At 31.5% G+C, this 17,882-nt stretch overlaps 1 protein-coding gene across 1 annotated transcript; it reads left to right on the top strand.

The window, feature by feature from the left end:
* The first annotated feature begins 1,204 nt into the window (after positions 1 to 1,204).
* On the top strand, positions 1,205 to 15,636 carry LOC131155455 (wound-induced basic protein). Its single transcript, XM_058108609.1, has 2 exons — positions 1,205 to 1,425; positions 15,325 to 15,636. The coding sequence occupies exons 1-2, from the start codon at positions 1,355 to 1,357 to the stop codon at positions 15,395 to 15,397; spliced, it is 144 nt and encodes a 47-aa protein (XP_057964592.1). The 5' UTR covers positions 1,205 to 1,354; the 3' UTR covers positions 15,398 to 15,636.
* The last annotated feature ends 2,246 nt before the right edge of the window (positions 15,637 to 17,882 follow it).

Here is a 17,882-nt window from a genome sequence, read left to right as displayed (position 1 = left end):
GTTAGAGGTTTCTTGGCTCGATGGTTTTTTATGATACTGTATTATAGTTTACAAATCCCCTATATCATGTGGGTAATTAATTAGAAAGTATAAATATTACTCAAAGAAGGAGAGGTTAAAAACTACAAAAAAGATAGGGGCCCATTTAGTTGGCGAAAACAGTTGTCATTTTCCATTTTCAATTTTCCAATGAATTACCAAAATAAAGTTAGCTACTTTCACAATTTCATAACATTTGTATAAAGTAAATAAAAAACAATAAAAAGTATTGACACTATTTGCTTGTGTGAATAATTTTATTTTTTATTTTTAAAATTTAAAATTATTGAGGCACAAAATATTTGCAATTAGGCGACCAATAAATACCTTCATGTGTGTAATAAAGGGTGTGTAAGGGAAGAATAACTCCTATTACTCCCCCTGAACTAAGGATAATTATATTACACATTCATTAAGAGTTAACTAGGTAAGCCATTTCACAACTACACAACCTTTTGTAGTGTTGTGATTCTATCTTGTTCACTTATTGACTTAAGCATTAGAAAGATCTCATGGCGCACCCCAGTCCTCCAAGTCCCTTTTACTATTTTTTCAAAAAATCAAGGTTGTGATCAAGCTCAATAAATTTTATAGCCAACACATATATTTACAAAAATACCAAGTTGTTTCATAGCTTTTAAATTTAAATAGACAATCCAGAAAGTATTTTTTTATTAATTTTAGATGTCTAACTTCTTATTTTGTATATGATAATATAGAATTATGATCTTAAACTTTGATTTGTGTGAATTATGTATTGAGTTTCTTCCAAATTAACGCATATTCAAATCCAAGCTTAAAATTCATGAACTTAAATATCACCACCTTCTACAGAACTTTAAAAATAAGGGTTTTTTTTTTTTTTTTGTAATTATCTTAAAATAAAAAAATTTAAAACTATTTTGCAAAACTCAACAAACTCTTATTCTTTCTCCTATCTTAATATGAATCTTAGAAAACTAAAACATAAATTAAAAATTATATATATATTTTTTAAATTTAAAAATAAAAAATATTTTCCCCAAATAAAGCATAAGCATATATAACTAATTAGAAAAGGTATTTTTCCCTAAAAATTATTTATTTATTGGGCGTAAGCCCAATAATATGGCCTAGTTTTGGAATTCAGCTCATAGCCTTCTACATTCGCAAACCAAACCCAAAGGAAGCGCCACGGCCCAATTCAACATACCAGTAGCCCATTTACACTTCACCAAACTATAAATGTGATCCTGTTTGCCCTGAACTAGGGTTTTAGAGGTTGGGGTTTTCCGCGATCGAAGTCGAAGCTAAGCAATTTCGCCAGTTCGCCGCAATGATCTACGATGTGAACTCTCCTCTCTTCAGGTCCTTCCTCAGCCAGAAGGGAGGCTCCTCTGATAAGAGGTACGCTCTCTCCCAATTTTCTGATTCATATTTTTATGGTCTCCGTATTGCTTTCATAGTTCATGTTGAACTTCTGAACCCTTCTATTCATGATACGATTCTTCCTTTTTTGAAATAAGTAAGCCAATGCACTCCTTGTGAGTCAATCGTGTGCCTGCGTGTGATAACTAGCTGAATAGTTGCACACTCGAATCTATTTTATAGATTTGTTGGTGGTATGCAATGGAATTGTTTGATACACTGAGTTGGGATGCGGTGGCGCACGTTTCAGTTTCATTATTATTCTTGTGTTCTTTTTTTGATCTTGGATTGCTAGTTAAGTAGTACAAACGGCGTTGTTAGATTAGTGGAGCTTGCTGAAATAGTTGGGTATAATTAATATATATATCTGAGACCCCCTTAGATGTGCTAGAGTAATGGGTCTGCTGAGCAGAATGGGGATTATGTTGTTCAAGCTTGTTTTGGTTGAGCCATGACTGAGCTTGGGAGGCTCTTCCTCTATTAGAAAAGGCCCTATGGATTAAGGGGAAGTGCATGAATTTCTAGAAAAAAGTGAAAGCAGGCCTAATAATCAAACTGGTCAATTTTGTATTTGGGCAGTATACAGAATTCTTTTGAATGGGGGATGTGCTTCTATCTAAGAGCTGTTTTGCTTCCACCTGAGTTAACCATTTGCCCAGAGTATCCTCTAATTGTTTCTTCAAGACTTGGTTTTCTGGCACAAAGGAAAATCCTAATTCTAGTGTTTTTGAATTAATTGAGTTAATTATATTTATGTCAACTGATAGGATAATCCATCTTGTTTGTGTGCAGCATGTGTTGGTTTGGGCTGGGCGTGGGTGGGTAGCAGAACCTCAAGTGCGCAGCATGTGTGGGTTTGGGCTGGGGGTGGGTGGGTAGCAGAACCTCAAGCCTTATTTTTCCTCCAAAAAAAAAAAATTATCCTAATTTCTAGCACACTTGAATTAAAACAATTACATAACTTTACATGGATTGATCAGATAACCTGATTTGAATTTTGAAGGTTTTTCTCTTTCTACAAATCATTGATCCTTTTTCTTAAAATAGTGTAAATGAACTTTTCTGAGGAAAAAAGGAAACCATGTTTATTATATGCTTTTTAAAGGAGGAATGTGGAGTATGGTTTTCCACAATTAATTGTTTTAAACTTTAATTGGTCAACCTTTTATTTTTTGAAAGAAAGTGATATGTAAATATGAAAGAACTACAATTTTTCACCATATGTTTATTTTGGTTTTGAATCATTTGGTTTTTTTGATCTGCTAAGAAAAAAATTTCTATTGTATTTTTGAAACTAAGATCCCCATATTTTCACCAATCAGTTATTCTTTTGAATTAATTTTTATTTCTGAATCTAGCTTTGTGTATTTATTATTATTTTTGAAAGGAACGTTACCTTTTTGTCGTATCTTGTTTTTTGTTTTGCGCTTGTTGATGTTCTTTTGTTTAGAAATGCATTTATAACTTTAAAAGAAAAAAACAATTTATGTATTCTTTCAAAAAAGTTTTTATGTTTTAATTTGAAGTCTTTGAAAAAGGATCGCTTACATGTTGCCAATTTCTCAAGCCTAGAGTTTTTTTTTTTTGCATGTAGGACTCATTTGATTGATTCTTCTACTCGACTTGTCAATTGAATTTGGAAAACTAAAGGTTACATTTTCAGATTTTGTTAGGTTAATTGTTCTTATTGGAGTTAATACCAATAATTTGTTGCAAGACATATGACCTTGCATGAATCTCCAGATGTTTGTGCTTGTTTTAGTGGCGATGGGTTGCACTCTAGGGGTGTGTGTGCATTTAGAGTTTGTGGTGTATATTTTCTTATTTTGGATTCAAGAATGTTATAATGAAGCACACAAACATCTGGGAAGAGTACCTTCATTGGTATCCTACTCTACAACAAGTTATTTGCATTGATTCTATTAAGCACAAACCAACCAAATAAAATCCTTGATTTTGGGGTGACTTCGGCCTTCAAAATAGCATTGTAGAGGGGAAAAGAATGTTTCCAGAGTATGTTGGATGTGTTTGGACTCATTAGAGACTTCCATGCTTATTTCTGGTTCCTTGGAAGTTGTGGAATTGTGTAGTGTTTGCAAGACTAAGCATTGGTTGGAGGAAAATTTTGGATTTTCAATGGCTTTGTTTTCTTGTTGCAATTGCTTTGAGACAGAATATGCCTTTCTTTCCCGTTTTGCATTTTTTTTGTTTGGTTGTTCCAAAGGAGTTTGTATATGGACCTTTTGGTGGGATTGGCTGGCTTTGTTGGCTTAATGTTTCTTAGTATATTTTTTTGAAGGGGGGGGGGGGGGGTTCTTCTTTGTTTATTTCTATTATTATTATTATTACAATAAAACACTTATGCTCGCTTATAAGCACGTTAATAGTGATGAGAAATCTTAAAAATTAGATATCCTTGACTACCAATATTTATTCATTAAAATTGTCTAGGGGCTTAAAATAAAAAAAACTTATCTTGTAGATATTATGTTAACATTTTTAATACGAAATTCTTATCTATGAAGTGTGTGGATCTGGTGGCTAATTAGTGTTATGGAAGGATATACAATTTTCTTGGAAATATGGTGTAAAACCAATTTTATAATCTCATGTCTTCCTACTATATTCTTTTATTCTTATAAAAGAATGTATGTCATTGTTCAAACTTGCTTTTTTTTTTTTCGCTTTTTGACATTTAATCCTTATGGTACATGAAAAAACTTAAAACTTTTTTTTTTTCTTCCCAAATAGAATGAAAGTTATGAATATAGCTAAATTATAAGTGCAAGCAAATTACATTATGCATTGGATAAATGGTAGCATTTATGAATATTGAAGCATGACTTGAATGGTGAGAATTGAGTGCCTTACGTGGGAAATGGTTATGCTATCAAAATATTTAATTGACCCTATTTGTTGGTTAGAAAAGATTTTATTTTTGCTTGCTTCAAATGTGTAGGAGCAATGGTATGAACTAATGTTTGAAGGGGCTCAACCAATGCTCACTTCAATATGTGGCATGCCCAAAATGCCTTGAGCCTAGGCTGAGTATAAAATACTAAATCTCTAAAAGGACAACAAATTATACATTGAGGTCATAGTTAGAATCTAACGATTCCCAATTTGAATCATATGATTCTTTTTCGAGAAATAAATAAATTGGTTTGAATCGCATGGGAGAATCGCAGAAGACAGTGAGTCGAGGTGAATCGAATTGAATTGTACAAATCGTAAGATTTGGATGCAACTCCTCTAAAACCCAACTTAAAGATTTTTAATCCCTTTTCTTTTTCATTGCTGGTCTTCCATTTGCTGTTTACATGAGTTTTGTCCTTAAAGAGGGAAGAAAGAAGTCTGTTGGCCCTCTCATTTGGCACCTCTTGTTTCTGCCATTAGATAAGTTTAGAAGAAAACCTGAGTTAAAGAAGGAAGCTTGTCTTGAGAAGAAAACCAAAGTCAACTAGGTGGGCGAGCTTTTAGTTGGCACGTTACCCTTGCCACTCTGGATTTAAAGATCTGATTTTCATTAGCTTCTATATTTTAGTAAGTTTTGTTTGTGTTTTTTATTTACTTTCTCTTGTTTTAGTTATTAGAGCAAGCTCATGCATTAAAAATGACTTTTCTTATTAAACACCATAAAGTTCAAATTTTTATTGTTTTTCATTGATTCCCTTAAAAACTATAAAATTCAATTTTTCATTAAGTTTTTCTTGTTTCCTCTCCTTATTGTATTTTAAAGAAAGCATACACATGAATTTTTTATTTTTAAACGGTAAACTTACACCATAAGCATGAATTTCAATTTTTAAAATTTTTTTGGTGTCCTTATCTTACCTTTTAGTATATCTTGAAGTCTTTGGTGCTTTAGTTTTGAGTCACACAACAAGTGTTATAGTTTCGTAGACTTGGTGCTTTAGTTTTGAGTCACATAACAAGTGTTGTAGTTTTGTAGAAACTAGCTTAACTTGATACTTGATAGAGGTGGAATGGTTAGATCATGGTGTATGCTAGTTTTACCTTTATGTCAATATATGTATGAGTTAAATAGATAATGGTAGGATTTAGACCTACAAAACTTCCTTCGAAGGCAAGCGCCATTCCAATTATCAACATGGTGGATCCATATTTGTTAAAATCAATGTATTTTACTATTTTATTTCTTTACATATATGCAAGTCATTAGGAATCGATTTTTCAAATTTTGCTTACAATTCGATTTGATTCGATATTTGATTCTCAATTCATGAAATTGGGATTTCAATTCACGGTTCGAATCTCGATTCGACAACTATGATTGAGGCTTATAATTTTCAAGAAAAGGCACATCTTTTGCGCCTTTTAGTTAAGGCTTATGCATTTTGGGTGTGTGAATGTATAGTTGATTTGGTTAGGAAATTTTTACCACTTGTTCATATGGAAAAGAATGCTAAGATGAGTTGATATCTACAACTCTCACCTCAACCTTTTCCAAATAATTGACACAATACGGGTATTAAGTTCAAGTTAGTCTTTTCTGAATGACATTGAGTAATTTCAAATTATATTTGATTTTTAAAATTTATTTTTAATTTTCATACCCTTTTCTTAATTTTTAAAGCTGTATGTAAGTTATTCATATATTTTAAACTAAAAAGTTTAGGGCCTATTCAATTGTGAAAACAGTTTCATTTTCCATTTTCAGTCATTTAGCTGTAGTTGTTTTACAGCTTTTCTATTCAAATGTCGTAAAATTGTCAAATTCGAAAACATGTTGGTTTTTTGTAATTTTAGAAAATTGGAAATGGAAAATAAAACTTTTTTCTATAGCTAAACATGCTCTTAAATTCTCAAAAGGTTTATGCCTCAGATGTGGTTGAAATGTTGTTATTCTGATGATTAGAACCCAACTATGCTGTAGTGATTTTCCTAGAATTATTGTGTGCTAACTTGTGGTGATGCCTCACTAGAGATATTCTCATTTGTTATTGTCTTCCATGTGGTATTTTGTGTGCATTTGTGCATGTTCATGTCCGTGCGTGTGTGTGTGTGTGTGGCATGTGTAACACAGTATGTCAATTTTTATGTTTAGATCCCCTAAATTCTTTAGGGACTTTGCCAGGGGTTGTCACATGCCAACGTAGGTGGTCTTGCTAGTTATGATCTTAGTTACTTGGAAGCCATGTTTTTGGTCATGATACTAGTATAGGAATGAGATATGCCACTGAACTTGGTATATCCATGGGTGGTAGACTTTGTTTATACATTGTTCTGGAGTGCCATACACTTTAAAACATTTTTTAACCACAAAGTATTGTAATAAATTTTTAATGCTAAGATTTACTGTATAGTTGAAGTCGAAGAATTAGAGTTTTTCTTATTTGATAAATGGATTAACATGTTGCAAGTTGGGGCTTGTGTCACAAGCTTGTCTTTTTTGTGGCCCATTTTAAGGAATTAGGCTGAGCTGGATCTAAAATTTTGACCCAATTTAGCATATCAGGGACCAGAAAATTATGTCACGTTTTTTTTTGTACTGGGGGGTTTGTTTATATGCATTCCAAAGAAATTGATTAACTAAGGGATTTAAACAGTGACCACCAACTCCCATTCCTTTCTCTCTTTCTTCCTCAGCTGATTTCTGGCAGAAATGACTTCTTCCCTCTGACGAGATGTTGGTGCTCTCAATCTCATTCGATAAGACAATAGAGCTATTTTATGTGTTTGTTTCAAGATCAGCTCTCTCTTCCTCCCTTTCCCATCTATCTGATCCACAATACATGGCATCTCTCTTCTCAGTTGGACAACTTAGTCACAACTGCTGGTGATCGTAGTTGTAACACTGAGCTGTCTATGATGCACGCGCTCTGCGAATTGGGGTGCTTGATGTAGATTGTGGTTCCTTTTGTTTTTAGGCTTGCCCAAGGGGGGGGGGGGTGTTGATCCTGGTAGCCATGGCCATCATCTACTTTGTTGTTATGTACTTTAAAAGTTACTCTCTCTTCTGATGCTTTAGGGGCTTTGCTATAGTTATCACATGCCAATGGTGATGATGCTCTGGGCACTCCCTCAAGCCATTTGCTGTCTTCCTAAAAACACTCTGGACCAGCTGTTTGGACCAGGAATTGGACCCTTTTCCTCTCCATTTTGAACAGAGATGTTGTCCATTGTCAAACCGGGATAAAACTAGTTAAAACAGTGGAAGACCCAGACAAACCGGATCAAACTTGATTCAATGTGATCTTTGTTAGATCTTCTCCTTGCTCGATGGGTGATTGTCTACCAACTGTGAGTATCCTAGCATCAGTGATGCCCACTGTGTTACTTTGGTTGTGTGCTAAGAATAGATTTGGTTGTGGGAAAAATGCATGCATAAAAAAGTTCTGATTGCGAAATTGTAAAACATATATAAAGGATTTTACCTTTAGAAGGAGACTTGCGGTAACCCGGTAGCCATCTAGGTTTTCTTGTTTGCAACCACAGTAGGAGGTGATGAGGAGAGCAAATAAGAAGGTCTTTTTCTGTTTCTAGATTTGTTGTAGACTGCAGGATGAGGAGGTAGGTAAGGTTGTAAACAGATGTAAGAAAAGCAATTTATTAAAATGCCATTTTAAAAATAGGAGGAAGGGTGGGGAAGAAATGTTTTAAAGAGGCTTGAATCATGGGCTTGTGACGGATAAGTAAGACATATAAATTTTAAATAAAAAATATAACTGGCCTGAGTGGTTGTGAGGCATCATTGACTGGAAGAACCAGAAACTGGGCAGCCTCTCAGTTTGCTGTCAGGTCTGGTTTTAAAAACATTGGTCATATGCCATCTTGTCGTGATGCCTTGCTAGTTAACATCTCCTTTGTTGTCTTTTTTAAAGTACTCTCCCCGCCAGTTTATAACTCAGGAGAGTAAAAGAACAACTTGAAAATAGGGCCAACCTCTGAGAGATGCTTTGATAAAGCATTTAGGCATTGGAGTTGCTCTTTTAACTGGGAATATTGCACTTGATTCAGAAAATTGGAGATCTGAAAGATGTTTTGTAGAGATCTTCACCTCTTGGTATGCTTATGTAATTATAATTTACTTCCTTTTTTTCTTATCAAGAATTTTTTGATTAAATTTAAATTTGCTGAACTTTGAAATATTTATGACCATCTAATATACTTAAGAATATATATAATATGAAGTATTGATAGAGATGTGGGATTTATTTTCTTGAGATTTTATTGACTCAGAAATATGTCTTGGGTGTTGTTAAACTGATGTGTTTAATGTCATTTGGGGGCATGTGTTGTGATGCAGGATCGTCTTGGGAAATTAAATCACAGGGATTTTTTTAATGAGGGTGGTCAAGCATAAGATTGAAGGTGTGTTTTTGAAGATAATTAATCTCTATAATTTAGAAAATGTGCTATGAGAATTCCTTAGTGGAAATACTTCTGAATTTTTTTTTTTTTTTGGTGTTTTTATAGTAGGAGAACAATAGGTTGGTGTTAGAGATGTAAAAATAGGATTTTGGGTCAAAATGAGACCAAGACTGACTGGAAGATAGTAAAGTGTGCAAAGCGATTTAAGTGTGCAAATAGACCAAGATGTCAATACTGTTTTTTTTTTTTTTGGTTTGGGGCTTGGTGATTTCTTAGTTTTTCACACTGGGTTTAGATGGGAAGGGTGCTCAGGACCTATAAAAATTTATCTCATTTAGGTCTGGCTCAGTTAATATGAAAGAGGAAAAGAACCTCTGTTGTTGGCCAAGTGAAAGAGGCAGAATTGTTTCTTCCCAGCAATTTAGGCATTGGGTTTACTCTCTCCATTCAAGGGATGTGGTGTCAAGGTAGAATGCTGTTGAATCAAAATTAGAAGGTATATTTGAATGGAATTCTGAGGGGGTCACCCTCCTTTGTTATGCATGCTTTTAGACTTTCAGTTGAAGAAGATTGAAATTGAAGGGAAAAGAGTACACTCCTGGATCTGTTTTAGGTGCGATCCTGGAAACTGTTTTAAGTGTGATTTGGATTCCGATTTTTGACCTTATTAAGAGCAGAAGGACGAGCGATTTGATAACGGTGTCTAGAATGTTTTGAAGAGAAATGTGGAAGCTTTTTGATTGAGGTTAAGAGAGAACGGTGATAATGTTGTGGGCAATGGATGAAGTGTGGTTTTGAAAGCTTTAACAATTGTGATGAGTTCACTCTTAGGAAATTTACTAGTGGGGTATGGTTTATGATGAGTTGCGTTTAAGAAGATGCTTCTCATGTTTCTAAAAGTTCTCTATCATTAACAATGAGGAGGCTCAGGGTGTTAGGATTCGGGTTTGAGCGATAGACTTGAGAATTGAAAGTTTCTGTATTGCTTTAGAGTAACAGAGAAGGGTTGTTCTTTCCATTTTGTGCTTCTTGGAAGATGAGTTCTCTATTCCCAAAATCTAAAAAGAATATTTTGGGATGATATGGATAGTATTTTACAAAGGATACCAATGTTGGAAAAGACATTCCTAGGAGCTGATTTGAATGGACACATTGGAAATAATAATATAGGTTATAATCCCTTGTTTGGTTTGCGGAATGATATTGAAGTAGGAAAGGAATCGAGAAAGGAATGGAAATAAGGTAGAAATGGAATTGCTTTTGGAATACAATTACTGTGTTGGGTTAGTAACATGGAATGTCTATAGGAATTTAGTTGCAAGTTTTTTCCAACATTTGTTATTAAGTTATTTTTTATAAAAATTCATAATGCATAATTATTTAATTTATTATTATTATTATTATTTATTTTATATTAAATATTTTTACTAGCATTAATATTATTTCTTATTGTTGTTATTATTTTTTCTTTGTTATTATTGTTTTTTTTGTTATTATTTTTTATAGTAATAAACATTTTTGCCATTGTAATTATTATTAGTTATTATTATTATTTTTATTAATTTTATAATTTTATTTTCCTGAAAATAATAATAATAATTATTGCATTTATTATTATTGTTCTTGTTACTATTATTTTAATAGTAATCAATATTATTATTGTTATTGCAATTATTATTATTTGTTATATCCTTAAAATAATCATTATTTGTTTCCTTTATTATAATTATTCTTTTTGTTATTATTATTTTTTATAGTAATAAATATTATTTCCGTTGTATTTATTATTAGTTGTTATTATTATTTTTTATTATTTTTATAATAATTATTGTCCTTAAAATAATAATAATTATTATTGCATTGATTATTATTAATGTTCTTGTTGTCATTATCATTTTAATAGCAATAAATATTATTATTATTGTTATTGTAATTATTATCATTTTTTATTTTTTTAATAATAATACCAATTAATATTATTATTTGTTGTTTTATTTTTATTTTTATTTTCATATTATTTTCATAATAGTGATTATTATTAATGTAAAATATAATAATAATTATTTTTGCATTTATTATTATTGTTCTTCATGTTATAATTATTTTAATAGTAATAAATATTATTTTTGTTATTGTAATAATTATTATTTGTTATTTTTTTTATAGTAGTGATTATTTTTAGTGTAATTATTATTTTTTATTGTTTTTATTACTATTTTTATTATTTTAATAATAATTATTATCCTTAAGATAATAATTATTATAATTTTTTTCCTTTTTTATCACTATTGTTCTTGCTGTTGTTTTTTTTATAATAATAAATATTATTTCTATTGTAATTATTATTAGTTTTTATTATTTTTATAATGTATTGTTCTTAAAATAATAATTATTTTTATTTTTCCTTTTTATAATTAATATTTTTATTTATTATTTTTATAATAATAAATATGATTGTGATTGCAATTATTTTTTGTTATTATTTTTATTATAATAATAGTTAGTATTATTAGTATTTGTTGTTGTTTTTAGAATATATTTTTATCATAAAATGAGTCTGATTCCATGAAATGAAAATCAGTTCTAGCCCATTTAGTTTGGAATCACGGTTGCCCCATTCATTAGAATTGTATTCCGGCTAGAATACGATTCTGCCTTTGATTTCTCAAACGAAATGCTGGAATGTGATTCCATTCCTGAAATTTGATTCCATTCCAAGCCTGATACCGCAAATCAAATGGATGGTAAGAGGATGGAGGACATGGATATGGAGATAAAAATAAGGTCGGTGATAAAATTTTAGATTTTGGCATGTCTTACAATTTGGTTATATTGCATACTTGCTTTATAAAAAGAGAAGAACACTTTATCACTTTCAAGAGTGGACAAAATAAAAGCCAAATGGATTTCTTCTAAACTAGGAAGGGGGATCATCTATCTTGTAAGTATTGTAAAGTTATTTCAAGTGGAAGTTTGGCTACACAGTAAACATGCATATTAAAAAATGGAAGAGAAAGAGTAACATAAAGCAACACAAGTGGAGTGGATGGAGTTTGAAGGGAGAAAATATTATAAAACTCAAGGATAAAATAATCAAGGAGTGATTGGACAATAGGGGGTAAGGTGGATGCAAATACTCTTTGGAATAAGATGGCTAACTCTATCATAAAGATAGCAAAAGAGAATTTAGGTGAGTTGAAAGGAAGATACTTGGGTAGTAAAGAAAGTTGGTAGTGGGATCAAAAAGCCCAAAAGACTGTTAAGACAAAAGGAAACTTGTATAAAATATTGCCAAGTTGTAGAAATATGAATTACCTTGAAAAGTATAAAGAAGTAAGAAAAAATGCACAAAAGACTATTACTGAAGTTAAACATAGCATTTATGATATTTTTATATAATAGACTAGATACATATGAAGGAGAAAGGGACATTTATAAACTTGCTAGAGTTAGAGAAAGAAAATGCTGAGATTTAGGTAATGAAAAATGTATAAAGGACGAGAATGCTAATGTCTTAACTAGAAAAAAATACATAAAAGAGAGGAGGTGGTGGAGACACTTTAATAATTTGTTTTATGAAAATCAAAATGGAAGATTGAACTTGGAAGCGACAAACGAGGATAAGTCTAAAAATATGAGATTTATTTTCGAACTTAAGAGTCCTTGAAGTTGACTTTAAAAAAGATGAAAAGTGGGAATATAGGACTAGATAACATATCAATTGAAGTTTGAAAATGTTTAGGGAATAAAGGAATTATATGGTTAACTAATCTATTCAACATGATTTTAAAAACTAAGAAAATGTCGGAGGAATGGAGGAAAAACATGTTAATACCTTTATACAAAAACAAACGCGATATTTAAGATTGTAATAATTATCGCAAAATTAAGATTATTAGTCATACCATGAAACTTTGGGAAAGGGTAATTGAACAAAGAGTCCGACTATAAACAAGTATTTCAAAGAATCAATTTGTTTTTATGTCTGGGAGATCTACAATAGAAGCTATTTATCTTTTAGAAAGAACAATGGAAAGTTTAGGGAAAAGAAGAGGGACTTGTACAAGGTTTTTATTGACCTAGAGAAAGCATATAATAAAGTACCTAAGGAAGTTTGTTGGTGGGTCTTAGAAAAGAAAGGGGTTTGTAGTAGATATACTAAGGTCATTAAAGATATGCATAATAGAGTATTGACTAGTGCTAGGGCTGTAGGAGGAGATTTTAGTGATTTTACAATCACAATAGGTGTACATCAAGGTTCTACTTTGAGTCCTTATGTTTTTACTTTAGTGATTGATGATTTCACTAAGAATATTCAAAATGAGATCTGTTGCTGTATATTTGCAAAAGATATTGTCTTGATTGACGAAAGTAGGAGTGGAGCGGAATCTAAGTTGGAACCTTGAAAAATTTCTTTAGAGTCTAAAGGTTTTAGGATAAGTAGGAATAAGACAGAATATATGAAATGTCATTTCTATAATGTAAAGAGTAGTGGAGAGAATAATCTATAAACTTGATGATCAATAAATTAATAATACTTGTAGGTTTCAATATCTTGGATCTATTATGCAAACGGAAGGGAAATTGAAGAGGATATAATGCATAGAATTAAAGCAGTTTGGGTAAAATAGAGGGGTGCATTAGGCTTATTGTGTTATCGTAGAATACCCTTAAAAGGAAATTTTTGTAAGATGACTATTTGGCCAGCTATGCTTTATGGTTAGGAATGTTGGACAACTAAGAAACATGTAAAAAAAGTAAAAATTGTTGAAATGCGAATGTTAAGATGTATGAATGGTATAACATTAAAAGATAAATTAAGGAATGTGCACTTATGCAATAATCTAGGTATAGCATAGGTCGAAGACGAGAAGGGAGGGATGACTTATATGGTTTGGGCATTTGAAATGCAAGCCTAAGAGCGCAACTGTGAATAGAAGTGGGTTATTGTTTCTGACATAAAAAGAGGTAGAGGTAGGGGTAGGTTTAAAATAACTTAGAATGAGGTAGTGAGAAAGGATTTAATAGCTCTTAATATTTTATAAGAAGAAAAATGCTCTCGATTTGGTGAATTGGTGGAAAAGCATTCATGTAGCTAACTCCACTTAGTAGGACTTAAGGCTTGTTTGTTGTAGGGTAAAGAAATTGGAAAATATGAAATTACAAGATTGGTTAGAAGAGATGGGTATGACAAGTCAAAGACTTGTGCTAAGACGAGAAATTGGCAATGGGGGTCAGGAATTTAAAGAACTCCATTAATTATGGAGAGGCTGTCTTACTAGTCATTCTTAGATGGTGTTTCTTCTCTTTTTTTCTTGTCTATTCCCCCGTGTTTTATTGGGGGTGTGCAATTGGTTGATTTGGGTGGGAAAAATGAAGAACCAAAATTTTTCGATTTTACATGGGAGAAGACTGAATCAAACCGATCTATCTGGAATGGGACCAAACTGAACTGAATCGACCAATTTTATTTTGATTTTTCAAGGTGAAAAGCAAGCCAAACTGAAATATTCAGTCTATTAGTTTGGATAAAAAATGAACCAACCAAGTTGTCTATTTTGAAAACCATACTGACTGAAGTGGGTGGGCAGGGGGCAAGCCCGCAGGGGAGGGCCAGAGATGGCTGACTCTTGACTGCTGATGGTAAGCTTTGCTGCTTTTGACCTGGGCAATTTGAGTGAATAATTTTTGGTTTTTTTTTCTCCCCAGTTTAAACTGAGCTGATATTATTTTGGTTCCCAAAATTACAATCAAACCGAACTGTATCAATCAAACTAGTTCAGTTCAGTCGGTTTCTTTGGGTTTACCTGGATTCTGCACACCCCTAGTATTTATTTGTCTTCTTTCCATTAATTTAAAGAACTCCATTACTCCCCACTCATGACTATGAATAACTGTCCGTCCTTCCTTTTGCACATGTTCTTGCTCGAAACTATCCATGATTACCGAAAGCCCGCAGGAGGAGGGCCAGAGGCGGCTGACTCTGACAGCTGATGGTGGGCTTTGCTGCTTTTGGGCTGGGCTATTTGAGGAGGGAATAATTGGTTTTTTTTTTTTGGTTTACATTGAACCGATATTTTCTCAGTTCCCAAAATTACAGCTGAACTGAACTGAACTGTATGGATTGAACTAGTTCAGTTCAGTTGGTTTCTTTGGTTTACCTGGATTCTGCACACCCAAGCATTTATTTCTTAATTCCATTAACTACCCATGACTAAGCATCCATCCTTAATTACCTACATGTTCTTGCTCGAAACTATGCACAACTACTGAAAAACCCGCAGGGGGAGGGCTGGAGGCGGCTGACTCTGATTGTTGATGGTGGGCTTTGCTGCTTTTGATCTGGGCTATTTGAGGAGTGAAAATATTGTTTTTTTTTTTCCCGTATCTTTGCTCCCTCTCTCCGTCTCTCTCTTCGGCAAATGAATATGCGTCGAGCAACTTTTTAGACTATTACTCGGCAGTAAATTGTTGGTCATTTATTGTATTGATTTTCATTTGCTTACTAACATTTTGATTGGCAATTTTTACTGGGTACTCCAGGAAAATGGAAGAGCAAAAGCCGAAGGAGCAGAGGCCGAAAGCAAATGAAAACAAACCTGTAATGACGGAGTGACAGGTGTGTGGATTATTAAAGCATTGGCATGGGGTTTGGAACAATACATTTTTCATATGCTTTTGTATTTGTTTGGAAGCAGCTGGCCGGAAGACAATTTGTTTACTGTATCTGGATTTTGAGTCTGTAATATTCTCCCACTTTTCATACTCGTTGGATATGGTGTTATTGTCAGCCTTGTTTGGTATGGGGCGTATCTTTTATGCTGAGTGAATATGAGTGACTTGTGCTGTGGATAAGATGAGATATTGTTTGGAGTTGGCCAAAGCCGACGGCATATCTTCTTTAGATTAGAATGCTTCGCATAGAAAGTTCATATCCAAATCAAGTTCATGCCTCTCTATTCATTTGAATTGGCTGAAGCAACCCCGATTCTGCCTATTGTCAATTTGAGTAAAAAAGCTTGAGAATATGCTTATTAATAGAGCGTGTAGTAAGAAAATATTATTTGGTATAATTTCTTGTGCAGCAACTCATTACTTTCTTTTCTTATCAGAGTTTTGAAATAGGGGGTTCTTTAGTTTGCATTGTTTTTTGAGAGATTGTTATATCTACTTTTAAATAGATTAGATGGTAATAACATGTATGGAAAGAAAGATGTTCCAACTTAAATCTCTAATTACACACATTACCAAAATTTAAAAATTAAAATTTTGAAACTTTATTCTAATAATTTTGTGCATGAAATAAAGGATTGTGCACCAGTTCAAAAATATTGTTTTAATAGCCATAAGGTATAAATTAAAATAATTTAAAGACTTAATATTTTTAATAACAAAAATAATACTATTAAATATTTTCAGACCATAAAGGATCATATATTTGGTGTTAAGTAAATGTAGCTGAAAATTAACATATGCAATATGTAATATGTAAATAATAGATGATAATATTTGTTTTTATTAATTAATTTATTGGATATATTGGTTGATCATTAGTCCTGCCTTTTTAAAAAAATAAAAAATAAAAAATCTTGGGACCAATGTTTGAATGTAGATATTATGTAAAAAAGGTTTCAAATTATATTTTAGCATTTGTTAATAAGTTATACTCACAAAGGGTTTTGTTATGACACCCATACCCCTACTCAACTCCAAATACCTAATTCTCACATGTCTTAAATTCATGACTTGAAAAATAAAAAAGTTTATAATTTTGTGATTGATTACTAAATATTTAACAATTTACTAAATTATAATTTTAAAAAGAACTTCAGTTATTAGGTTAGGAAATAGATTGTTCATTGCATAGTTAAAAAAAAAAAAAAAATTACTTGGGATATGAATGAAAAAATATCTGTCATAAATCCGTTACTTAATTGAGATGGATATGAATTGTAATTTCCTTATATGATAATCTATCTAATCTACCACATATTGATTGACTAGATCCACTTTGCCAGATTTATTAGTGGAGGCCATGTAAGTTGCTAAGCATTACAATATATATAAGATTTAAAATATAGTAAAAATAAATTATAAACATATATAATTTTCATTTATTATTATTTCTTGTTGGATTTGATCCATTAATAAGTAACTAAACGAAAAATGATTGCCTTCCCAAAAGATTAACAAGCATTGTTTCATCTCTTTCATGAATCTAACACAAGGATAATTCTTCTGATCTCATGCAATCATCGCTCAATCCAAAATATGTTATTATGTTTAAAGTAGTAGCGCGTATATAAAATGCATGTGATCTTAAATGAAAAATACAAAATTAAACCAACCAATTTAGAATATTTTTTTAAGTAAAATATGCAATTAATTTATATATGTACTATTGCATTTAATAAATACATTTCCTTTTGAAAAGATTCCAATAAATAGCATATCAAATCGTTTAGCCCTTATAACAATATGAATACATGATGTATGAGAAATGACTGCAATAAATGTCTATTTTAAATTACGTGGGCATTATAATAAATTATTTAATTGTACAAAATGACTTGATTAGTTCTTCAAATTTTATTTTATTTTTTTTAAATTTAAAATTATAAGAAATTAATATTGAAAATTTGGAGATAATAGAGTGACCCTTTAATTAGCGCCTTGTTTGAAACATGGAGAAAATTAGCGAAGGGTAGGGATATACTCGAGTCGAATCAAATCGGTAAGACAATTGAACTTGACTATAACACGCTAAGCTCAAAACTTGACTTGAACTCAATCGAGTATAAAATTGTTGAATTCAAATTTAACTCAATTGTAAGTTATAAAAAATCAAGCTTAACTCTATTATGTTCAATTCAATTATAAATTAATATAAAAATATAATATGTATATAATATTAAATATATTTATAAAATATATATTATATGATTTATACAGTATAAAAATAAAATTTTTTTACAAAAGATTAATTAGGCTTGATTAGTTTGACTAGTATAACAAAATATAAACTCGACTCCTTAAGTTGCTTGATTTGAACTCAAGTAAAATTGAGATGAGTTGAGTTAGAAAGTCAAGTAGATTTGAGA

The sequence above is a fragment of the Malania oleifera genome, chromosome 5 (assembly GCF_029873635.1).
Source record: "Malania oleifera isolate guangnan ecotype guangnan chromosome 5, ASM2987363v1, whole genome shotgun sequence".
Lineage (NCBI taxonomy): Eukaryota > Viridiplantae > Streptophyta > Magnoliopsida > Santalales > Ximeniaceae > Malania > Malania oleifera.
This window is presented reverse-complemented; position numbering and strand designations above follow the sequence as displayed.